General features: G+C 38.9%; 2 protein-coding genes across 16 annotated transcripts in view; one reads left to right on the top strand and one right to left on the bottom strand.

The window, feature by feature from the left end:
- The window catches only part of SCLT1 (sodium channel and clathrin linker 1), a 28,518-nt gene extending 8,430 nt beyond the window's left edge, over window positions 1–20,088 (top strand). For 2 of the 3 annotated variants that reach the window (XM_039710786.1, XM_039710784.1), the window contains exons 9-20: window positions 26–96; window positions 2,508–2,598; window positions 2,764–2,855; window positions 3,456–3,633; window positions 4,576–4,674; window positions 5,161–5,232; window positions 5,984–6,058; window positions 6,525–6,670; window positions 6,951–7,143; window positions 8,479–8,675; window positions 16,702–16,780; window positions 17,874–19,836. In XM_039710786.1, coding sequence (XP_039566720.1) covers window positions 26–96; window positions 2,508–2,598; window positions 2,764–2,855; window positions 3,456–3,633; window positions 4,576–4,674; window positions 5,161–5,232; window positions 5,984–6,058; window positions 6,525–6,670; window positions 6,951–7,143; window positions 8,479–8,675; window positions 16,702–16,780; window positions 17,874–18,041 — 1,461 coding nt within the window. In that variant the 3' untranslated portion in view covers window positions 18,042–19,836. The other variant, XM_039710785.1, reaches the window with a different exon arrangement.
- The window catches only part of JADE1 (jade family PHD finger 1), a 45,799-nt gene continuing 39,972 nt past the window's right edge, over window positions 20,089–25,915 (bottom strand). For 10 of the 13 annotated variants that reach the window (XM_039710778.1, XM_039710781.1, XM_039710772.1 and 7 more), the window contains one exon: window positions 22,358–25,915. In XM_039710778.1, the coding sequence (XP_039566712.1) occupies window positions 25,014–25,915 (902 nt within the window). In that variant the 3' untranslated portion in view covers window positions 22,358–25,013. Of the gene's footprint in view, window positions 21,930–22,357 lie in introns of those variants that run through there. The other 3 variants (XR_005627605.1, XR_005627606.1, XM_039710783.1) reach the window with 3 other exon arrangements.

The following is a 25,915-nucleotide window of genomic DNA, read 5'->3' as shown; positions in this document are numbered from 1 at the left end:
TTACAAATATCTCTTTATTTTGCAGACCAATCAGCAGTTTCTGAAAACTGTGACAGAGCAAGATGTGGAACTAGAGCAGCTACGAAAACAACTGAGGTATATACCAGGCAGATTTAAAAAATAATTAACATATTTTCTATAGCTTTTCCTAACCTGCTGCTGTGTCATGGCCCTTGTTTGTACTGCAATATAATTTAATCCTCAGAATTAAAATGGTTTCAATAACTGTCTCTGAAGGTTGTTAGACATCTTTAGTGTTATGGTAACATATTTCCAGTCAGTGTTGTTTGATTCAGCTTTTCCCTGAAATAGTGAACATTTGATCTCTGATTTAAAAGGAAAAAAATTATCAGTATCACATCACAAGTGATTCTGAAGATAGGCTTTCATTAGAATACAGTTTGCTCAAAAGCCAGTTACATGGTTACTCATTACAGTTCTGAAGTGTGAATGTTCAAACAAGCTTCCAAGTTCTAATTTTTTTAAATAAAATTTGCTTTCACCCCTTATCAATAAAGCGCTCTAAACTGTATGTTCTGTGGAAGTTAAGGTAAAAGAAGTGTTAATTACATTTCTGAAGTATATCAAGGGAAAGGAGAAATAATATCTGTGACAAAATTTCATGATTACTTGTGTTTAGAGCTCAGGTCTATTCAATGCCAGTTTATTCTGTCTGTTGTCTCTTTTAACTAGTGATGGTTGATGTCAAATTAAAATTTTATTTCATTCAACAGTGGATATATGAACTGAGTAAAATAAGAAATTCTGTCATTATCCATCTCTAGTTACAGGCACTGATTATGCTCACCTTCCTCTCAGATCAGCCTAAAGTCCTTGCACCCCTCAAAACAGTGTTTTACTCCCAAAGTTAATGGCAGCAGCTCTGTCTGGCCCTAAAAGGTGCTGCAGTGTTTCTTCAAGAAGCCTGGACTATTTTCACCAGTTGCTTCTATAACATGAAGATGTAGTCTGCATGGATTATATAGCATGTGGTGCAGACAATTCTAATCCTTTGGGATGTTTTCCATAGTTTTACATGATTTATGGTAAAAGAGTACTGAGTCAGGAATGCAGAAGTAGATTTGAAAAAAGCAACTTGAGGTTTAAATTAGGTTTGTATGGCCTGGGTGAAACACATAAATTAAGAAACTTGGCATAGCCAGGGCATGGATCTGCATTTTGGAATCTTAAAGCTCTTATGCAGAGATAAATTGCCAAGATTAGGTTAAAGATGTGTTGTACAGTAAAGAATAAAAGCTGTATCTTTAGAATCAGTTTGTTGCCTGTAAAATGCAGACCTCTGAATTTGATCTGAATCTGAACCTGTTTGTTAAAATACATTATTAATACTTAAGGTGTTCTGATTTTTATTACAATTTTTCTTCTTTTTCCCTTTTTATGCTGCCTTTTCAGATTATATTTTGTTTTACAACACTTAATATTTTGCAGGAGGCAATTTTACGTTCTCCTGAATTTACAGTACTTGTTGTAGGAGAAAGATGCAATGTTTCAGATGGACTAAGGTCAAAATTTTGAGCCCACACTGAAGACCATGTGTTTAGTAATAATGTTTTTGTTGTAGTTTTTGCATTTTAAAGAAATTGTAACCAAATTAACTTTTCCAATTAATTGGGCTGAAATGAAGTGTTTGCTGTAAAATTCCTTGGATTATGTATATTTTGTTTAAGATTTTCATGTGGGTACAGTATGCTTGGCTTTTATTCCCTTAATTCAAAATCAGTATTTCTAGAAGAAATATTTACTTAAAGTGGATTGTTAGAAATATGAAATATTTTATAGCTTCTTTCATGACTATTGGTGCTGCAGTTTGCATGAGCTAATCTATTGCATGTTTGCTCTCTTTTATCTTTACGATAGTCAGTCTTTGGTTTTTTAATTTAGCCTAATATGCAGCCTGAATAACTGGGTTACACCCCAGGTGAAGGCTCTCTGTGTCTTTCTGTTCCCAAGTCAGGGGAGTGGGAGGGTTGCATTTTTCAACAGACTTTTCTACCGAGGATGAAGAGCCACTAGTCATTAACATGATTCACTATTCCTTTTTTTTGCCTCTTCTCCTTCAGCCCACAAAAACTATTCAGATTACAAAGCACATCAGCTGAATTCTTTAAAAGTGTATAATGATTGTTTTAATTCCTAGTCCTGTTGCTTTAAAAAGTGAAATCTAATTCTGCAATAGATTTCTCTATTACATATCTGTGACTAATTATACCTGAGTTATTGAATCTCTTGAAGTTTTTGATTTCCTAGTCCTTCTTTAATCAATGCATACACCTTCCTTACAATCTCTGAAGTAATTTCCACAGGGCTTTTGGAATTTGGTATTCCTCTCTCTCTGTGCCACATAGGGAGAAGGGGGAAACCTCTTCTGCCCTGTGAAAACAGTATTGGGGAATTTTTCTGCTCTTCCCAGCTATTGTGACAAAGTTTTAATTGAGCCACTTTTTTCCCCTCTATAATAACTTTTTTTTTTTTTTTTTAATATACAGGCAAGCCAAAATAGATGGGCAGGCAGCAAATGTTAAGCTTGAAGAAATGATGGCATTGAAAGAGAAGCTTCAGAGCCAGTTGGAGAGAAAGGTATTCTAGGGAAGGGAGTAATTTCTGTTGCATCTGAGTGGGCAGTCATATTCTGAATGCTGGCATTAAATGAACTGCAAGTTGTTGTCTAGCTTGTTTTATATGACTGTATCTTTATTTTGTTCAGCTCAGATCAGGTCTGGATAATATTTTCATTCTTTCCAGGAAGAAGACAGGATGTCTGCCCAGGAGAGAGAAACAGCATCTGACAAACGCTTGCAGCAAATGCAGTCTAACATAAAACAGTTAGAAGTAAGGTAAAGAGAGCTCCCTGTGCATTACTAACAGGACACATGCAAAAATTTATACCCTGGCTCTACAAAAATAGAGGGGTTGTCTGTCCTTGCATGTTTTATGGCAAAGAAGTAACAAAGAAATATTTTTGATGATCCCTCTGAGGCTCTCTTGTCATTTCCCATGCCTGCCAATACTGACAATCGTAATTAAACAATAAGAATTCCTGAGCTGTTGTGGATTACCAGTGGTTTTCTTTCTCTAAAACTATAGCTGCAACTTCATTGCCCACATCCAATTATTTAGTTTCCTCCACAGAGGAAAACTTTATTTCTTCTGGGGCTGTTCTGTTCTGGTTTAATATAGAACATTTTCAGTGATGTATCGCAGGATATCACTGGGATTCTTCTAAGGATCTTCTGAGGTTAGATATCTGAGTTAACTCCTAAAATTCTCTTTCTTTCTAGGACTTGATTGATCATCAAACTCAAAACACTCTGTCCAAAAAAAAGCAGAAAACTGCAATTTGGGCAATTTATGAATAGATCCTTACTGATAGCTCAGTTTGAATGGATCAGTGTCCTAATTGACCATCACATTGTCTAATTTCTACTGCCTTGTAGATTGTGTGTGACTATTCAAGATGCTGAACAACTGAGAACAGAAAAAGTAGCCCTGGAGGAACAGATCAGAGAGCTTCAGGCCAAGTCTGCCAATCTGGAAAGTGAGACATACGATGCTGTTGCAAAAGTCCAAGATTGCATACAGCTCTTGGAAGAAGCCAACCTGCAAAAAAGTCAGGTAAGTCATTGGATGAAGGATATTTAGGATACACAAGCTAGCTTCTTTTGTGTCAGTTGTGCTAAAATTAGTCTTGCACAGAGCGCAAACTGGGATGTGACCACTCATCACTCAGATTTGCCATACAGTATAAACTTCAAAGCAAATGTTGAGTACCTGGATCAAGGTCATCTAAGTGATAATACTGTACCTAAGCATGAATCTTCCTGAGTTTTTGACAGGAGTTCAGAGTTTCCTACCAAATGTTGGTGTCTGGGATAAAAAGGTTCTGTTATGAATTTATAAATACAAGACATAGAAAATAAGGAAGGTGCAGAGTCATCAACAAAGGAACCTAGACATGTGGAGGGTTTCTTAAAAGAAATTTTTATATACAGTGTGTGATTGAACTGTCATAGAGTAACATTTATGCCAAAAATATTGATATGAAAACATGGCTCACGGAGCCAAAACAAAGCAGACAATTCTTAATTTACTGCTCTGGCTTCAACATCCTGAGTTTTTCAAACTGGGAAGAAAATTCAATGAACATAAGAAAAAAAAAGTTCAGTTAATCAACAAAATAAAAACAAATATATATATTAATGTGCATATTTAACACTTTATGTTTTTAAATTGTTTTCTCCCTGCTCTGCAGAAGATTGAGGTGGAAATTTTGCTCTGGATTCCTATCCTTTCTTCTTTATAATTCCATGCTCAGCCAAAATCTCCAAGTCCCAATAGAAAAAGGCATCTACTGACACTAACACTTTGTGTGGTTCTTATTTACAAGAATGTGCATTTAGTGCCACATGTTTTCAGTGGCAGTGTTATTACTGAGTCTCAGTGTAAAAAGTAAAAGGGAAAAGAAGGTGTCTTTTGAGCAGTGTGTGTTTTTCTCTTGGTGCTCTTAGTATCATACAGAAATATCAGTCATATTTAGTTTTGTTATTTTTCTTCTAGGCACTCTTTGGGGAGAAACAAAAGGAAGAAGAGATCAAAAAACTGCAGGATGAAATGTCTCAACTTGCAGAAAATACTGCTGCAAGAATTAGAAAGGAAGTAAGTTATGATGTTCAGAAAGAATGGGAAGATTTTCTGGTTTTCCTCAGAGTGAAAAGCTACTGCTGGTGCATGGTCATCACGAGCAGTTTTCTCACAAGAGTTTGGATAAGTGGCAAGGCAGCATGCTGATAGCAACATCCTCTTCAACATTTATTGCCTAGACATGTGTTCTAAACAAGAAGCAAAACTGTTGGTGTCCCTCTGCAGACACTGGCATGGAGAAGGCTGCTCTGTGAAGATGTGATGGCACTTGTCTTGTCTTCATTTGTGCTTTTTTTCTCCTAAACACCCTCAGTTAAAGCAGTATGGGTGGGTAATAATCATTCTTGTAATATTTATGTCATAAGAGCTGTCAGTTATTGCAGTCCCAGCTATTTTCATGCTTTGTATACATGCACCACCTACATACTACATTTCTATGTCAAAAAGCAAGATGGAAAAGTAGTTTGTGGGACTAATTCTGTAGTTTTGTTGTGGTCACAGGTAGACACTGCAAAGAAGCAATGTAACATGCAGCTTTCTCGGCTGACAGAAGAAGTTTCAGCTCTTCAGATGGTATGGAGTTGATTGATAAAAATATTTTCAGTAGCAAAACATTCAAGACTTCTAAGACTTTAACTGAGACTTTTGCTGATCAAATACTTCCACTAGAATTTTAGGTCAATCAATGTAGCAAAACATTCAAGACTTCTAAGACTTTAACTGAGACTTTTGCTGATCAAATCCACTAGAATTTTAGGTCAATCAATATGTGATTAATGAGTAATTGTGTAGGACAGTCCTCTATTGCTGTGTAGCACATCCTGCATGTCTCCAGAGATGAATTCACAGGCATTTTGACAGTGAGATCTGTGCTCTAGAAAATATTTCCCATGTGATGACACTTAAGCATCCCTGTTTCTTTCAGAGACACACTAAACTCAGCCTTCCATGCTTATCTGTAGCTGTGTGTGTAGAAAGGAAAGCTGATATGAAAGCTGAGAAAGTATCCTAAGAGAAAGTCTGAATCACAGACATCCGATTTCTGAATGAACCAGGAACTTGTAGTAAATTATGCAGATGACCATAAGAATTCAATGCTTCTGCACCTATTTATGCATTAAATTTATTTTTAAAATATTTCATTTGATGTGTCTTGGTCTGTAAATTGAATGATCCTATAGAGAAAATAATGAGCAGGTAAAATCAAATGCATTCATGGCAGCAGCAAGAGCTGCATTTACACTGGGTGAGGTTTGGCTTCAGCACTTCTTGAATTTTTATTTTCATTTATTAAATCTTACTTAAAAATTACTTTTATGAAAAGGAATGTGGAGAGAAACAAAGTCAAATTGAACGAGCCATTAGAGAGAAGAGAGCAGTGGAAGAGGAACTTGAAAAGGTAAGGCAATTTGTTTGTATTTTACATCACATTTAAGTTGTTTTTACAGAAGGAAAAATACATCGGGTTTTTTTTCCATTTTTCATGTATTTATCCCTGAATTTCTTATTTTATTTTTGAGCAGATTTTCTTAATTGTAAATTTTCATATATTTACTTCAGGGTTGTTTGCATTCTTTTTTTTTTAAATCCAGAAGGTTTTTAAAGCTGTAACACCAAACTGAAAATAAAAGTTCTTTGAAAAGTGAAAAAAGTAAAAAAGAGGTGTTTAACATAACCAAAAGAATGCTGGTACATATTCTAGTTAAGATCGATAGACAGAAAACAAAATAAATATCTGATCAGATAATTGGAAACTTTTCTCTTTTTCAAGTGGCAGCAACAATGTTAGAAATACAGTTTTATTTTAAATCATGGAAAAATAGGATGCAATGAGGAGTAAACTGACATCTAAATTTACTCTTCAGATTTACAGGGAACACAGAGAGCATGAATTTGACAGTAGGAAGCTTGAGCAGCTGCATCAGAAGTATTTACTTGCAGAAGCTGCCAAGGATGACCTCCAGAGGAGTCTACAGAAGACACAAAATAAACTGAAACAACTGGAAATGAAGTAAGTGATGTTACAGATGTTTACAGAAGAAGAGCAAGCAGTGGAAGTTACTTGGGCTATTTAAACTTTTCAATGTGTGTTGTTAGGGCTTTGTCAAATCTTTTTATTCAGTAGCAGACATAGTATCGAGATACCATAATTGTGAGACTGAGAATGAGGTTATCAATTCCATCATCGTGATAAAGTTCTTTGCTGATTTGCGTATAGCTCCCAGTTTATTTATTTCATTCTCTGGTTCAGGAGTTGTTCAGTTGCAGCCAGGCTTTCTTTCTCTTTTTAGCTCTGAGGAAGAGAAATCTCGTTGCCAGGAAGTTATCTGTAAATTGCAAAGCACTCTGGATTCAGAAAGAGAAAAGAGTGCCTTTGTCAGTGAACAAAGACTAAAACTTCAGCAGGAGAATGAACAATTGCAAAATGAAATGGAGGGTTTGAGAAAACTGGCGGTAGAGGCCCAAAAAAAAGCTAAAGTAAAGGTATGTTTTATTTATTATATTTTTTTGTAATGTAAGACTAATATTTGCTTAGTAAGGCAGCAGTTTTAAGAAAAAAAGCATAAAATGTTTAAACTAAGATTGAGAGTTTCAGTGATGCTTCCTGGTTGCTGCTTAAAAGTAGTTTTATTGTCGCATTGTGTGTCCTCAGAATCCATGGGGGAACTCAATCTCTGCTAATTAAATTGTATTTTAATGTGTATTAAATTCTCCTGGATCAGAAGACACCACATGTTCTTTGCTTTAAATAGGATGAATAGATTAAATAATGCATTTCCCAATCTTTGTTTATTGTCTCTAATGTGTCAGAAATCTTTATCTGTCTGACTTTCTGTCCAGAGTATATACATATAATAATATTAATAAATAAATAAATAATAGTTAAATAGTGTGGCTGTCAGGCACTGGCTCTTATTCTCTGGACAGAGGAAATTGTTCTCTATGCTTGGCTGCAAGCAGGATTATTAGCTGCAAGCTGGTTTGTTCTTTTTGAACATGTTCCATTAAATGCCCCTGAGCAGGCTGCAGGTGGAATAAGGAATCAGAAGTAACCTCAACAGTTTCAGGGTACCTATGGCTCCTGGAGAGAGGAACAGCTTTCATCCTTGATGTGCTTTCTGAGTGTGCAAAGCTGGTCCTTTCCCCTCTGCAGTGTAAAGATACCAAAGAAAGGAATCTGAGGATGTGGAGCAATGAAGACCACCTCAGTAAGCAGTTTTACAAGGTGTGAGTGGGGACCAGCTCAAGTCTGGCTTCCACTTTGCAGTACAGGATAAAGAAAGCTGTGAAATTGAACAGGGACTCTTGTACAAGTCCAGAACCCTTTGCTTAAACAAAGGATGAGAGTCTTGTAACAGAGGTGGTGGATATGAAGCACAGAAAGCATATACTAAATCTTTGTCTGTCTCATTTTTAATCAGGCAGGCTTCCATTACAGTCACAGATAAGATTCACTGCTTGATTTCATTTCCCTGTGATGTACAAAGGACTGCAGATGCAGTTATGAGACTCCTAACAGATCTATCTAGATGAAAAAGAACCAACTTGTTTCTGTGGTGGAAACACAAGGGAGAAGAATAAAGATTACTTACAAAAATAAGCATACACAGCTCATTATCCTTTATTGTCAGTTGTCCTATTTGCTTAAATTGGCTTTGGGAACACATATCTCTGAGCATATAATTAGAAGTTTAATTATTGTATGTTACACACTTGCAACAAATGTTTATAAATTTAACTCAGGCGTTGCAAAACAAATTAAAAAAAAAAGGTATAGAGTGAGAGATTTGATTGCACTGGATTTGTGGGGTTTTTTAGATAAGCACAATGGAGCATGAGCATGCAGTGAAAGAACATGGGTATGAAGCTCGACTCAGGGAGATGGAGGACACCAGTCACAAGTCCACTACTGAGCTCAGGCGGCTCTTAGTTGCTCAGCAAAAAGCAACAAACAGGTGGAAAGAAGAAACAAAAAACCTCACTGAAACTGCAGAAGCCAGGATCAGTAAGCTGAAGTAAGTGCAGTTTTGTTCTCCTTCTGTAAAGTGTGGTTCAGATACTGTGTGGGGTATGGCAGTAGGCCTGTAGTGAAAAAACATGAAGAGCAAACCATCCAGACTCAGAGATGTGCTTGCAGCAAAACAAAGAGTGATCTAAACAAGAACCTGTAATGCTCTCTGTGAAGTTAGCACTGAAGGAAAACTTGCGCTGTTTCATTATCTTATTGATAATGTGTGAGGTTTTGTAATGACAAAAAGTAAATGGAATATATTACTTTTGATTTTTCTCTTTCAAGATACAGCACACTCAATTTAGACAATTTTTATTTTGGATTATGAGAACTTCTGTACCTCTTCAGAAAAGCCATAACATCAGTTATGGAGTGAATCTCCAGACTTCTAAAATGAACTGGACAAAAACCCCTTGGAATGTACATCTGATGTCCTGTTTTGAGCAGTTACTGTTATAAATGAAGATAAAAATGTGTTGTGTGATTCTCCTAAGGAAAAAATACGGTATAAACTTTACTTTTCTTTTATTTCATCCACATTTCTAAGCTGATGCTTATATTTTGCAGTGTAGAATACAAGAATATTTTCAGTTTTGCAAGTTTCCCCTATGCTTCATTTCATTTCTAGGCTCAGGAAACACTGTCAGTTAGCTCAAGTATGATATTAATTTGAGATTAGCCTGGTATTTTTATAGAACTGTAGAGAAGTTTGTCCTCAAGATCTTCTCTTCTTCAAAACTGCTAAAAATTAGTGGAGGTTGACACACTGGTCCACAATAACTGCTAAAAAAACTTATGGAATAAGGCTTCCTAATTTCTTTAAAATTAAAGTAGTTAGAAAGGAATATAACATTGCATTACTTTTCAGTGGGTTTGAGAACAAAAATTCAGGTTATGCAGCTCAGTTAACTTGATAAATTTGAAGCAGCCCTTTAGTCATTGAAAGTGATGCACTCGTGGTTCTGTGCTCAGAGTGATTTTAGAAATTGCTTTACTATCATGTTAACATGGAAGCAAAGCTTTTCCCTATTAAAATTGGGAACCTGTGAATTCTATCTTTCCTTTCCTTTGGGGTAGTATTGGGGTTTTTTCATGTTTTATTATTAATGTAATGCTTTACATATTCTCAGCTTCACTCATATTTCCAGTATCCCATGCAGTTTCTGTAGTTACAGTTTCAGAAGCATAGCTTGGCATTTCTTGGCTGTCAGAATTCCAGTGGTGTGAGTGGAATTAGAACCCAGCTCTCTAAACACAAGCCAGGAAAATCTACCTTGCCACTACTGTTAACCTGGATATCCATCTTTGCAGTGAAGTGTGTGCTCATCTTTACCTTCCCTAAGCAAACAGTTACAGGGGGCTTTTTACCTTACCTGTTCAGATACAGGCTGGCTTTATTTTCCCTTAAAACATCCTGCATTTTGCAAAGGTTATTATTAAACAGTTCTTTAGGAGAGGGAAAATTCTCTTTCAGAAGACAAGAGCATTGAGCCTGTTTGTGAGACACTGGGAGCTGTGCTGGTTCACTGACAGTTTCAGTGGTGTAGCTTCTCTGTGTGTAATTAGCTGGCTCCTACTTTTTTAGCATCTTTTGTAAATGCAGTAACTGGAGAATAAAATTATTTTGCAATCTTTCATGCTAAGGTAAATTTTAGCTCTTAAACTTGTAGTTTATTTTCTGTAAATCAAAATACAAAACTTCACAGCTGAGCATCTATGTTCATCATTAGATCCTGGATGTGGTTCAGCGAGTTCCAGCTAAAAGGGGAAAGTTGCAGGCTTCCAAAATAATTAAAGTTACCTGTGATATAGCTGTTTTCCCTCTAAAACCTTTACTGTTCTGTGCTAAAATGTTGTTGCAGCAGATCAAAAGATTTAGTCCTTATTTATCTGCAGCAAAATGCTGACATAGAAAATACAAGGAAGTCTGCTTTGTGAACCTGGATGAAAAGTGGGTAATAAATCTTGAAAATGTCCCTATTTATGTGACTTCAGTAGATATTTTGGTGCAAGTCTAAAAGCTAATCAGTTACTTTATGATATGGTTTTGTGTGTTATGCCTTTTCATACTGTAGAAGCTAGAAATAGAAGTCTTTATCAGGCATTTGCTCTACCTGGCAAGGAAGCTGGCAGTAGAAACAGGCAAGTTGTCATTTAGACTGACATCAGGAATCTGGTGTTAAATCTGTGCAGTGATGCTCTGATATCATGGTGACAAGTAGTCTAACTGAACCTCATCAGTATTATCTGGAAATTTTAAAGCCAGTTTAGTTTTCACCTTCTATGCATTGCCAGACACTCAGCAATGTAGTGCAGAATGCAGTTGGTATGAAAATTAGCTCCAGAATTTACATTGTAGTAGTTATTCAGCACAAAAGTCCTTGCTTATACTATAAATGTATAATTATCATATTTCTTTTCATCTGTCACAATAATATTTTGAGTGCAAGTATAGAGCAGCAAATAGCTTCTGACTGTGTTGGGAACTAAAATAGAGTTGCTGATTATTTAAAAAGCAGAATAATTTTGCAGCAAATGCATTTATCAGGGAAATTTCATTAAGAACACAAAATATGACTGATACTGGTAATGGATTAATTAATCTATTGTTAATTAAATGCTGTGCTTGAAAGGTCTCTTGAGGCTAATGCAGGAAATGTTCTCACCAAGCCTTGTGGTGGGGTCCAAGGGAACAGAAGATCCATGTAAATACCTGAGCGAATGCAGAGGGTGTGTTGGTGACATGTAGCAGAATTAAATCTTTTAACAAAAATACAGTTTTTAACAAGAATCATTACTCTTGCAGCATGCTAATGTGTTTTATAGCTGAGTGGTTTTTTAGGAAGTTAGAAACTTCCTAACTAAGTCCTCTCCATGTGTGTGGGGGAAGCATTTTAGATTGCATTCCATCAGGAGGCTGCTGTTAGTGCAGCTCCCATAAACACTGACTCAGTGTCCCGTTTGTTAGTGTAGGTGTTTCCCTTTCCTTTGCCTGAAAGTCATGGTGGTTTTCCAGTTCTGTCCTCATTGCTTTCATTTTCCATGTGAAGGTGTCTGAAGCATTTTGGCTTCTTTATTAAACTTACCAGCAGCAGCTGCTAACTTTTCCACATTCTGTGCTGCTCATTTGTCATGTTCTAAGTCTGCAGGGTTTTGTTGGTGAAGGAAGCATTAAATAATTTTAAGGAATGAAGCAGCAGTGAATGTTAGGGGGTTTTTGATCTGAAAAAAATTTAAGAAGTAAAAGTAAATTTTGCAAACTGTAATGGTAGAGCATGTAATGTAAAAAATACATGAGAATCTAGTAGATCAGTGAAAAACCTGTAGAGAGAAGTGTTGATAAGAAAGCTGATACTTCTAGGCCTCACTGAAAATTGTTCTGTGCTTTTCTGGACCTTTGGATCTCGTTCAAGTTAAACATGTAACTGTTGCTGATAAAACTGAACTTGGATTTCAGAACCAGTGCACTGAATACATGTAGATTAAATTACATTTACATTTTCTTCGTACAAATGTATTAGTCTTCATTTATGAGAAAAGCTTTCTTCCCTCTGAGCCTCTTAAGATGCTGCATGCATCTTAAGGAGAATTTATTGGTAACAGACCTCATACTCACCTTGCAGAAGGGCAAGGAGCCAGTTTTGCTTCACTCCTTGTGCCAGTCAACCCTGAAGGTAATTAGGGAGGTCACTGCTCCTTGTGACAGAGGTCATCATTTCAAATACAAACTTTGCTCTTGGCAAACTACTCGCTGCCAAGTTTATTCCCTTTATTCCCACAGGGTCTACTCTGGCAGAGTCAGAAACCAAACTGCTCTGGCCCCTGATTGCATCATGTTAAATGTACTTTGAGTTCTCATGATATGTACTGAAGTCAACTTAGACAGCAAATGTTTACAATTATAAAATAGTAGTAAAATAGTATAAAGTGAGTGATCACTGTAAAAAGTTGTAAGAAAAGAGTCATCTTTCATATTCTTTATAGGGGTTTAATTGGAAAACAGAAGTATAGAAATTTTATAAAACTGTCAAACATATTTCATAACATGAAAAGAGCTTCAAAGTATTGGTGAATAATTGACATATTTTATGTTCATTAGTTTAACTGGTTCTTGAGTTAGTAATTTATTCTTTCCTTCTTCTCCTGCATATTTAGATTACTTGTTGTCCAAGTAATCTAAATGACCAAATCAGACTTAATGTTGAAAAGCTTTTTTGGTCTCCAGTGTCACTTCTCCACAAAGGGGTGTTAAATTGAGAAGAACTAGAAGCAATCCATGTGGCTGTTGTTGCTGATTTACAGGGTGTAGAGCTTCCAATTGTAAAGCTTTGGGCTCTCAGTTTGAATGGTGATTTGCCATGGTTTGATCTGCCATGGTTAAAAAAAAATCAATGTTAAGTGCTTTTTACTTTTCTTCATTTGAAAGAATTTAGGAAAGTTTCCTCACTTTTGAAAGAAATGAGGAAAGCATACACAAGTTTTGAAAGGCTCTTGCTTTGACTGAAGCACTATAATCCAGAATAATGGTTTCTCTGGCCACATTTGGGGGAAGAGACTGGCTGAGACTGCTCTTTTTACCTTACAGCATCCCTGTACAGCTCTGTAGCTCTTCAGATTTCAGCTGAGGAGAATAAATGACAGCACATAGGAAGTGGAATCAGCAATACCAAAGGGATGTTTAGGAAATTTGTAAATTGGAAGGAAATAAACTTCAGTAAAAACAGAACAGAGGGTAGAGTGGGAAGGGTTGAAAGAGACATTTCTGACAGCAGAATTCAGGCAAAACCAGGGTAATTCAGTCTGCCAGCATCTGCTCAAATATAATGAAGTGACAGACAGTATGCAAGTTTTAAAAATAAAGGGCAGATGATTGTTTTGTTCTGTAAAGCCCACCTTTACCGGTCTGTAGATAAATGCACAAATACAAAAGATGGTTAATCATATATGCTGTCTCATTGGCATATATTTTTTGTAGTATCAGTATTTTTTGTAGCTTTTTATGTCCTCACCCTGAGAATGAAAAGTTGGGGTAAATAGAGAGAGGATTTTGCAGGTAAGCAGATAAACCCTTGCTGACTCTGCACCAGTGGCCAACACCGAGAGCTTATTTTTGTTGAACATGATTCTAGCTGGAGCAATTCTAAGATTCACATGGATAAACAAATTTTTATATTGAATCAAATTACTGTATCATCCAGAATGCCCTTCAGTGGACTAGATCTGGACAGCTGCAGACAGGGAAAAAGGTCAATCCTCTAAGTTGAAAACCTGACAGGAAATTGACAGTTCTCTTGACTTTGCCATGGATATGGCTTTGGCCTGTCAGACACATGGATGATTGCTCAGTTTAGGTACAGTTTAGCTTGAATAGGGGTAGAAATAGGTGTACACAGGTCTGTTCTTCTACAAAACAGTGCATGAAACAATTTATAAACATTGACTTAAACTATAAAGGGGGGTATGTTTGCTTCCATGAGACATTGCATTTGAGAAGCTTTAAAGTCTGAACTTTTTAATTACAGAAGTAATAGAGTAACAATACACAGTGTGAACAAACTGAATAATCCTGTTCATCTGCCATTATTGTCTTGTAGCAAGATATAACTTTTTGTGGAGAAAAATAAAAGACACTTGTAGCATAAACCCATTTATTTGATTAACTATGCAGAATGGCTTCATTTCCTTAATAGTCACTTGCATTATAATTGTCAGTACTTAACAAAAGGGAATCCTTGCTATATTGTTTTTATATTTAAAGACTTTGCTTAGCTTAAGCCATCTGACTGTAGCTATTTTGGGTGTCTTTGTTCCAGTTTTTGCCTCTGACACATTTCTTTGTCATAGTTAGAGTCCCTGACTCATTAGTAGGCATGTGTGGGGTTTGGAGTTCTCCGTTTTTATCTTTTCTCTGGTTGAAGAGTCTGTCTCTGAGGAATGACCTTTTTTGGTGGCAATATATGAAGTGTTGGCCATGAATGCTTTTCTCTGCATCCTGTAGAGTACATGGAGTGAATTGCATGGCATCTTGAGATGAAGAAGTTGCCTCTTTTTCTGAAACATTATTCTTGGCTGCACTTGTGCAATGTTTGGCAGCCATAGCTGCTTATTTTAAGATGTTCATTAAAGGGAAAAAAAATTACCAGGATGAGAAACAGCTGCAGGTACTGGCAGTATACAAAATTCATAATTACTAAGAGTAACTGAAGCATATTATAGTATAATTCAACCAAAAAAACAGCTGGCACATGCTATATTTGTCATGAGAGCTTTGCAGAAAGTACTTGCTGCAGCTGGTGGATTTATCACCCGTCTGCTGAAATGCTGGAAGCTCACCTTTTGTTTCCTACTCACTTAGCAAAGACAGTGTGCAGTGGGGGCTGGTGTAATTATCCAGCAGTTGGGGTTATTGCTCAGTTCTAATATTGAGATCTCATAAGTTGTGTTTGGGGGAGGGTTAACACTCAGAATGAATCAACTGTCTAGCTCAATAGCCATCACATTTCCTGATGCTCACAAGGTTAAACTGTTTCCTTTTAAATATGTGCGTGGTGTGATCTCATTATAAAAATAATTTCTTGATCACAGCTGTGTATGAGCCTGTAAACTCTGTTTATGGTCTGTGCTGCTAAGCATGCTAATTCCACACCTCAGCACAAGCACAGGAGACAGGCGCCTTTCAGTAACTCAGAATTTTTAGGGCACCTAAAAATTGGTCTCCTATATTGAAAATGCCTCATTTGATGCTTAGTACTAATTACAGAGGACAAATTACAGAAATGGTGTTTCATGCTAACATACTGTCTTGATCCTGTAATCTTAATTCTTACTTTATATAGAATTGTTCACATGTGATAACAGATATAACCTATATGTGATTTTAACTGTTTAACAACATTGAAATATCTGCCCATGTACTTTAATTTCTATGAAAGTTTAAAGCTGTTGAAGTTTTTGTGATCTCTACCTGGGACTGGTGAAAGAGGTTGAGAAGGTGGGTTGGGAAGGTGGGTGGTTTGAGGTGAGTGCAAACTCCTCACAGGATGTAATGGTGGCCTGATGTTACACATGCATTGCAACCTTGTATTTCAAGTGCCATGTATCAGTTTTCAAACTTTTACCGGTACTAAGTTTAAAAGTTTATAAAAACAGATCATTGTTGAGAACTAAGTGTTATCATTAAAATAGATGAAAATCTGAGGTTAAAGTATCTGCTACCTTACCTCCTTTCCCTCAAAAAGAATAAAGGCTTTAGTTCCCATGCAGTTTCAGCAACAGGGAGAGCATTTAAGGTGAGGTGGTAGAGATTGGTCAGAGGTTAGAGCAGCTCATTTAGGTTTGCATCTTTCCCTGGCCAAAATTACTGGAGCTGTGTCTTTAGGGATTCTTCTTCTTGTGCTGACAGAAGGCAAGAACTGTTTCCTTTAGGCTCTAGTTCAGAGATTGTCTGTCATAACCCAGATGTTTTTTGTCTTCAATACTGTGTAAATTGAGGATCACTAAAACTCATTCAGTACAAAATGAATGCTTTGAAGTAGGTGGTATGTTCCTATTCCTCACTAAGTGTCACATTGTTGTCTGTCTCACAAGTATAGAATGATTTATTTTTAGGTACTTCAAAGCACGTTTAAAAATGCCTACATTGAGGTCTGGTTATGGAACACTAATTAGAATGTTAATCTCAATATTGAACTTACTGTGCAAAATGCAGCTTATATTTATTGCATACTAGATAGCATGCCTCCAAAATAAGATTCAATAAACAGGGAAAAAACCCTGTAAGATGTCAAGTGCTCTTGACAAAGTCTTGCTGATTCCAACAAATACATCTTGTTCCTCTGCCATTACAGTTTTGAATGCACAGCATGAAGAAGTGCTGTGTGGTGCTTTTGAAATGGGTGTTTTAAGAGTAACCCTGTAATTAAAACCCACCATAAGCCTCCACAATTCAGGGAACTATCTATGAAATTACATTCCAATAACTGAAGTGCTACTACTGTTTGCCAATCAGCATCTTTTCTTCTGATTCCCAGAAGTGAGCTGCGTCAACAAAAACTCCGTGGCCAGGAGCTCATTTCCCAGCTGGAAATAGCAAATGAGAAGGTAACTGAGGTAAGATAATGACTGATGTGACAGCTACTTTCAGTTACAACCTGATGTGCATACACTTAAGATCTTAGCAGAAACCTATTTAGGTGAGTTATGTTGCCGGCTTAGAGAAAATTGAGGATTTTTGACAGGGATAGTCAGTAACTGTTGGGAAGCCTCACTGTTTCTTGCTGACTGACATGTTCCAATGGCAGGAAGACTAATGAACTTTACTCTCAAATTACAAAAGTGAAAGGGGAAATCATCTTTCTGTCTAAGTGACTAATCTAGCAATTCTGGACAAGTTTCAGGAATTGTTTCTGAACTTATTTCTGCCTGTGAATCCCTGCAAGCCCCTGAGCAGGAGCAGGCACACTGGGATTATGGATAATGTGGCACATACAGACACCAAGTTCTCCACATGCTGTGTGTATGCAGAATTTACATTCTGTGTCCATATATGAATATAGCTAAAAGCATTATCCATTAAACATGAAGGGCAGGGTTGTTTTGGAATGTGCATTGTTCAATAATTAATGGCCACTTAGGAAAGGGCTTTCCTGTCAGCTATAAACCTGGGATAACATCCAGGATAAATCCTTCTGTCTTGTTTTTTTGTAGTGCTGTGTTATTTAGAGGACAAAAATTATATGAGAAGTGAGTAAAGGTTGTTTAAGAAAGGCTTTTTACAGACCCTTTGAAGGGAACAGAGGAGATCTGTAGCAGATTTATATTTTTACATATTCCCATTTGTATTATCTACTGTATTCCTCTTTCATCTGAGCTAAATTGCTAAATCATTTATGTTGTAAGGTTGCATGGATTAAATAACCTGAATTAAAATGTTAGCCTTAATCCATCTTGCTTCAAGGTGGTGAAATGAGTAAAACTTCCCCTGCAGATTGACTGATTGGAAAAGTCAGATCATGTCACATTTGAGCTGGAAATTCTCTATGATGTGTCAGCAGTTTGTCCTCAGGCTTTTATTGTAAGGGGCAAACAGTTCCACTTCTGACACTCCTCTTGTGCTAAGGCTTTTTTTGCTACTTTATCCACTGAATGAGTGGGTTCAGTGTAAAAGAACTTGGCATTGTGATGAGAGATTCTGTTTCCACAGGATGAGACGCTGATGATGGAATATCGGGAATACATCGACAGGCTTCAGAGGCGGCTGAGCCAGGCAGAACAGAGAGCAGCCACAGCATCCCAGCAGGTACCCAGCTCACAAAAAGTGTTATCCAAGCACATGGAATATGCAAAAGTACTCACTTTACATCATTCCTGAGGCAGAGGTGATCACTGATGAGCATTATTACCAACACAGTTTTAACAACCTTGGATTTTGGACGTGTCACATTCTGACAGGATGTTTGACAGCTTAGGTTTGTTTGTGGAAACCAGTTTCATATGAATGAAACCTGCACAGTTCAAAATATGTGAATGAAGGTGTACAGGCCTTTCCAGCTTTAGAAAAGGCAAATTAACAAAGACAAAAAAACCCTTAAATAATTGTAGCTGCTGTTTGCTGGTGTGCTGGAGTGCACCCACTGCAGTTACCATTGGCTCTGTGTGACAGCTCTGTGCAGCAGCTCCTGCAGTGGTAGAAATTGTGCAGACAGAGTAGGAAATGCTTGTTTCTTTCCAGGCCATTGGAAAGGTAAAGGTGAGAGAGTGTATCCCTCTTGGTATTAAATGTTTTCCATAGTGTTTCAGCTGTAGAACTTGAAGCAAATCCCATGGGAGCTTATATACTGAGTTCATTTTTTTGCCAAGGAAGTTCATTACTCAAGTTGGCCTCCTATTAAGTAAAGATGGTCTTTCTGCCTCCTGCTTTTTTTTTTTTTTTCAGTGATTTAGGAAAACCATTTGCAAATTGCAGCTTGTTAATGTGGGTGACCCCATGTGAGCTGCAGAGAGGAGAGATGTTTGGCTGACCTAAATTGCTCAGTTAGGACAAATGGCATTTTTTTTTTCCCAACAGCAGTGAATAAATGGGCATAGCTGCCAAGCTGTCATAACATAAGCTGTGGTTCCTGGCTCTAAATGCTCTCTGTCATGACAAGGTCTATTCAGCTGCTGAAGATTTGCTCTGAAAGAGGAATTTATTTTTTTTTTAACCTCCTGTTTGTTATGTGGATCTGTTTAGCTCTAATGCTTCTAAGATGCTGTCTTCCCATAAAAACCAAAACATCCTTATGTCACATTTCAAGGGAATAAACTCATGGCCTTGGTGCCCATAGAGGAAGAGGTCTTGCTGTTCCTGAAAACATTGGTAATTAGCTGTTCCTCACCAGGCTTTCTCTGAAAGATAACAAAGAGATTTGATGTTATGCAGCCCAAATGCTGTTACCAGACTTCAAAACTGCCTTGCCCTCATGGCAGAGGTTGCTGCAAAGGCCTGGCTGCTCTGTAGTGATTTCAGAACTGCTGTGCCAAGCCCCTTCCTTTTTCTCTCCACCCCAAAAAAATACATACTGGCACTATCCCTGCTAATGGTCTCCAGTAGTGCTGCAAGACTGTCCCTTCTTCTGAATCTGGGTATTTATTCTCTCATAGGCCCCAGAAGGCCAAATGTTCACATGTGAATTCCATCAGACTCAGAATGCTGATTTTCTCTATTCCTAACCTGTAGGCTGAGGGCTGCTTTCTGACTTGTGTGTTCTCACTACTTTATCCACCTTCACTGTAAAATTGTATCAAATATAGACTAGAGCTGGACTAGTAGGGAGCCTAGAAATTACACTTTTATTGTGGTCAGTTCAATGATTGAAAATCTTAGCTTATTCTGAAAAAATGATTCAGTAAGAAACATAAAAAATACAAGATAATGTTTGCACAAATATAAAATATCTATCCTGTAGATGTTTTTTAAAGTGTATTCCTGCTACCTATCATCTTGTATTCTCTGGGATCTGAATTAACACAAAAGCAGTAGTCACCTACAGTGTATATTGTAAATTCTGCTGTTCACACTGCCTGTGCTTGTTCCCCCTCCTTCATGACACATTCAGTGTGGAAGTTCTACTGTTACTGTTACTTTGATCCTACAGCAGTTATTATGAAGCTATCATCTGCTTGTGTTTCATTACAGCTCAGCCTGATAACTACACAGAATAAAAAAGCTGCTTCCCTGAAGGATCTGGAAAATATTTAAACACGTGTATTTTTCATTCACCGTGTTGGGAGTTTAGGAGGGTTGCTGGAGAAACTTCATGTTGGAGCACTACAGTCAAAAGCACAGCAAGGCTTGTAAGACAAATTCTGGTAAGGAAAGGAGTAGATGAAGATCCTGTCTCTGTATGCACAATAAAGATTGGAGGAAGACTGCAAAATGTTGTCATTCAAGTCCTTTATGTAGCAAATGAAAAAATCTGACAGTGCTGTGGCACATTCAGGGGTTTTTGGTCTAAAATCCACTAGCTCCAGCTGCGATGAGATTGTGTACAGGCAGTAGATAACACTTCTGTTGAAATTCATCTTGGCTTTGCTCATGTGCAGTCAGTATCTTTCATTTTTCCTTATAGTGCAGGTAACTTGGGAACAATTTGAAGCTCCTTTGTGAATTATAATTAGACTCATTACAGCATGAGTGCCAAAGAGTTGCTCTTTTGATGGTCAGTGTTTGAGCTGCATGACACCTCCATTGCCTGCCAGTGCGAAGAATTCAGTTTGATTTGGTTTGATGGCCCTAAAGTGCAGCTATGGCTACTCAGCTCATTTCTAAGCTCTCTAATCTTCCTGCAGTTGTGCTTTTTCTTCTTAATATACTATCAACTTCATAATTATTTTGCAATTCCTTGCTTTTCTGTTGGTCTGCTGCCTTGGTTTGAACGTATCTGCGAACTTCCAGTCTCTTACTTCAATTTGCACAGAGGTGAAGTCATCCAGCCTTTATGCCTTCTAGTGGGTTTCAGCTGTACAGATGCCAAGATGTGGGAATCCTCATGTACATGGAGTTTTTTTGATAGTTGAGACAGGTCATAGCTATCATTGTACAATTACAGCCAAATTCAATTTTCTCTTTTAGCATATATTACAAGCATTTGATAGGTGTTTGAGTGATTTTGAAGTGCTCACATCTTGGCCTTAACTGACATAATTGCTTGTCCTTCCACTTAAATGTGAAGAGTGCAATTCTGGTTTCTAACCTCTCATGCAGCTGCTGGGTAGCGTTGCCCAGTGCTTGATGGAAATGTCTCATTTGGATTAATAAACCTGTGTGTCCATGGCAGTGGATCTTCACCATATTTGCATTTTAGAGGACAGAGCTGGGCTTATCTCCGTCTGGAAACAAGACTTTGTGCTGCCTCCTGAAATCTTGGCTGTTCAGGTACAGCCTGCAAGATGGATACACTCTTGGAAACAATTCCTGCTTCCTGCAGGGAAAGCCACTAGTTCCTACAGTGGTTGCTTTTTCTTCTTGATAGATGCCTGTATCCACCGCAATCTCTAAATCTCAGTTTTAGTTAAAAGATGTCGAAGGTTCTCCAAAACAACACGGATACATTTTTCAGAAGCTCCACTGTCTGTTTGGGTGAGATTTTCATCAATCAGCTGAGTGATAACAGAGGCAGGCAAGTACCAGGCACCTTGTTTCCATTTGCATAATGCACAGCTGAGATGATGACAGGCCACCTGGAAGATTTTGTGTGAGCCATTAATCCCCTTCACTCCTCAAAGGCAGGCTCTGGCTGTGAAGTGAAACCTGGTTGGAAGGGGCAGGCACTTCTCAGGATCTGGGTATTTGTTCCTGGAGGCACAGAACGGCACCTGCATGCTTTCCTGTTCATTATGGGTATATTCATTTCACCTTGGGGTGCAGCTCCTACCTGGTGGCTGTTTGCCAGAACAGGAACTGCAGCGATGACACAAGGGGCAGGAGAGCAATTCCAGCAGATGACACAGGAAAGGAAAAGGTTTCTGTGCTGGTCACAAGGAGGAGTGTGGTGACATGGAGCTCATCATACACCCACCACCTCCTTTCATTTCCCTGAGGTGGCTAGAGGAGGCTGCTCCCATGTTGCTCCCACACTGGGAGATCTGGTTTTTTTCAACATGGATTGCTCAGAGTGTCTTTTCACAGCCTTGCCTTGCCTTTTCTTGCTTGGCACCACGTCCATTCCGTATGTCTGCATCTGGAGTTTAGAGGAATCCTCATCTCCTGGAAATCCTGCTATACAAGAAAATGTTCCCTCAGTAATGCATGACCCCAGCCAGATCAGAGTGTGAATGAACTTTCAGCCTGATTATCCCAAAGAGCCATGGGTTCAAACCTCAGGTTCCTTTTCCAGTGGAACATGTGCAGAGATCATGGACTTAACAAGGACATCCTCTGTCTACAAATGTAAATGTTTTGAGGTAAGCAACACCTCTGTGAGGATGCCAAGGGGAAAACCACACAGTGTTCTGTTGGTGGGATGGGCACAGCTGTCAGTAACAAGCAGTCCTAAAAAAAAAAAAACCCTTAAAAATTTACAAAATCTTGCAGCTGCAGTGTGCATGGTGATACCTGCACTAATCCATGAAAGCTGTCCAGATCATTGCAGTGAAGTGTATTTGTAGAAACCCAAACACAAATTAGGGGGAGGTCTAAACCACTGCTGGCAAGGATACTGCAAAAATGTACAGCATTTATTCACATACAGACAAAAGGCACAATTCTACGGAATATTTTAACAAAAAATACAGCTGTTTCAACTAGGTCTTTAGAAATACTTCAAAAAAGGGAGAAAATAAATACAGGATTGGGCCATGTAATATAAAATAGTCATCTCTACATATACTTTTTATTTCTGTTTCTCTTCATGCACCTTTTTTTAATTAATTTCAGCTGAATGGACACCAAAGCTAGGCACATAGTGAAAAATCTGTACAGATTTTACAAATGTCATCACAATTGTCTCAAACTTCTGAAATCAAGATTTGTACACAACATGAACCCTTCATTTAGATTTGTGTGAGTTTATAACCTAACAAATGACATTCCAGGCAACTCTACAGACGTTCAACTAGCCTACAGTTGGACAGAACACACGGATCATATCAAAGATCTCTTGGTCAGTCAGCAAAAGGAAAGGTCACGCTTGGAAACAGAACTCCAGCAAATCCCAGTGAAACACAGGGTGGGTTTGTCACTGCAGTACCTGCAGCACCTCCTGCTGAGGGCTAAGCACAGGGACAAAACTAACCTACAGAGCTGGTCCTACCACAGCCTTTTTGGTTTGGGGTCAGCTCCGCTGGAAACCTCACAAAGCTTTCTGCCCTCAGTGCCAGGGGACAAAGCAGCTAAGGCATTCACTCTGCACAACGTAAGTGTTCATAATATAGTGCAAATTAACAAGGTACCTCTGTCCAAGGGGTGTGAGGTTAAAGGTTTACTCAGAATCCAAATTTCGGGTATTCCATCTATGGCTTGACAATTCCTGTGTGGTCATGAGCTTCTTTCTTACACGAAATACCAGTGCCTGTCTGGAGAATGTTGCTGAATGTTGAGTAGAACTTACTGGCTTTTACCTTTTCTCTGTTTGCTGTTTATACTTTGAAGACATCCCAAGAGTGGCTATGTAACCTCAGTCACCAGTGCCCTGCTTTACTTTCACCTCTGTAAATCATGTGTTTATTCTTGGGACCAGCAACAGATTTGTGAAAGTATATTATCTTACACAAAATTCCCCTTCCTCAAAAGATTAAGACTTCCAAGTTTTAAAACAGGGATGCATTCTGGTGAAATATTTAATTCATAATGTTAACTTGCATAGCAAGATAGGGTGTTAAGTCTTTTTTTATTTTCTGATTGAATCCTCAGTCCTATGGCAGAGGAATTCAGTGTTGTCAGTGTTCCCTCCTCGGGAGGCAAGGATCAGGCATTCCAAGGTGAGTGGATGCCATAACAGCAGGCTGGGAGTGGGAAAGGGGAGGAGAAGAAGCTTCTTCATGCCCATCTCTCTGTTAACACATTGCTGCTGCTGCTTTTCACCAGTACATACCTCTCCTACATCTACGAAAAATTCCAAAATGGACAGGCTCCTAATGCTCCACTGCAGTGTGTGCACTCAGTACAAAACAGTATCCTCACAACCTGTTCATATTATTGCTCACAGCTTACTCATTATTGCCACTTGCAATTATTAAAAAAGTACACAATCAGAATACAAGTTCCCTTTTCCATCTAATCTAATCCATAATAGAACCAAATAGTTTTTTCTTGGCTTGACTGTAAAGAGCTAATCACAATGTATTGCCTTTGTGTTTTATCCTATTTAAAAATATATATTTGTGTCCATTTAAAGCAACATTTTAGTGTCATAAGCCTGACTCTCCCAGTACATATCATTAGTGCATCTGTGGTGGCCTTTGGGAAATCCTCCTGCCTAGTGCCATAGAAAACTTCTGTCTGGAATTGTCATCACACTCCCGAAGGCAGGTGCCTGACCATGGGTGACAGGTTGGTTATTCCTGGAGTGCTGGTACCTCCAAACCTGCCCCTTGCTCAGAACTGAGCCACTTGGGAACATCCTTTGTGTCAGTCCCAATCTTTCAAGCCCTGCCCTGTCCGTTCCTCCTCCTCCAGTGCAACGTCTTGGCTGTGCCTGGTCATCACTTACATGTAAACTCTGGACCATAGGGAGGGGTTTGAGCTGCCACCTGTGCTCAAACTGAACACAACAGAACACATCCTGCAAAGAGAGGAGAAAGAGCAGCCCCTGCCCAGGGACGGGGAGCATTTGTAATGGGACTTACCAGCGCAGTGCAGTATGGTCTAACAACCATCTTCCATTCAATACACACGAGTTAAATTAAGAGCTTGTGCTTTTCCAGAAATCAGGGGAAGGGAGTAAAATTTTCAGTGCCTTTTAGCTAGAAGGGATGAACGCAGCCTGATTCCTCCTACCCTCCCAGCCCCTTTTAAACGATTTTTGCGAGTTGTGTGCATCCCAACTCCTGTTATAGTAGTGATGTCACTTTTCTGCTCACTCACGAAAGTTGCAAATAAGGGAGATTCAAACTTCTCACAGAAATGAGGAGGGTAAGACAGTGTGGATGGGGCAGAGGAGAGGAAAAAAAAAAAAAAAAAAAAACCAAAACCAATGAGCTTAAAACTGCTTTAAGTGCATGTAAACATACTTATACAACTCAGAAAAAATGGGCTTTCATTTTGTCAGTCTGTAGCTCTAAGAATGCTCCTCTCCCACACTGATGGGTAAGGTAGAGTTGGCTTGTAGGCAGTGTGACTCTAGTGACCCCGTCCCTGTGTCAGTCAGGTGGCCAGGATGCTCCTGTGAATAATGTCCGTCCTCCTGCCGATGCTGCTGCTGGGGCTGAGCCTCTGCTGCCTGCACTTCTTCTCAGCCACTTCTGGCTCCGAGTCGCTCATTTCGGCGTCGGGGACGTAGCCATCGTTCTCACTGTCAGGCTTTAACTTGCTTTTTGTCCTGTCCTTTGCTGCAACTCTGCCCACACCCAGGTAGGGGTAGCCGGAGTTCTGGCAGCAGGCCTCCTCCAGGCTCTCCCCCTGCTGCTGCCTCTCCCCCTTCTTTGGAATTCGGAATCCGCCCCAGTTTTTCCCCGGGCTCGTGGGCGTGGTAGGCACTTTAACTACTGTCTGATTAGAGTTTACTTTGACCAGACCCCCGTTACATTTAGGCACTATATCCCTCCGAGTGCCAGGTGCTGCTGACCTCCCACCGGAGTGGTTCACAGCCCTTTTGTTTTCCAGTTGCCTCTGAGAGAGTTCTGTGGGTCTCAGCGGTTTGTGGTTGTGTTTGGAAGTCTTTTCCTTCAGCTCTGCCTTCGTCACCTCACACTGAGGGCGATTGTCCCTTCTCTTCCTGTGCTCTGGTAGAACGACGCCGTTCTTCTGCTGTGCCGCCACAATCCGTGTCTCGGCAAAGGGCTTGTCCAAATTTAAAAAGCTGCCTGGAGCTGCGCCTCCCTCCCTCGGGCTGGGCTGCCTCAGCAGGGATTTGCTGTTGTTCCCAGACCTGTCTCTTACCCTGTCTCTCTTGTGGGGTTTCTTCAAGGAGCGGGCCAGAGATGTGCCCATCTGCTTCCTGAAGAACGCAGAATGCCACTTCAGGTCCTCGATCTTGGGGGCGTTGGGGCCCAGCGACGGGCTGTTGAACAGCACCGTGCTTTCCACGGAGAATGAGGAAGGCACAC

The sequence above is a fragment of the Passer montanus genome, unplaced genomic scaffold, assembly GCF_014805655.1.
Source record: "Passer montanus isolate IOZ18808 unplaced genomic scaffold, ASM1480565v1 scaffold230, whole genome shotgun sequence".
Taxonomy (NCBI): Eukaryota; Metazoa; Chordata; class Aves; order Passeriformes; family Passeridae; genus Passer; species Passer montanus.
Note: the sequence above shows the minus strand (reverse complement) of the source record. Positions and strands in the feature narration are given on the sequence as shown.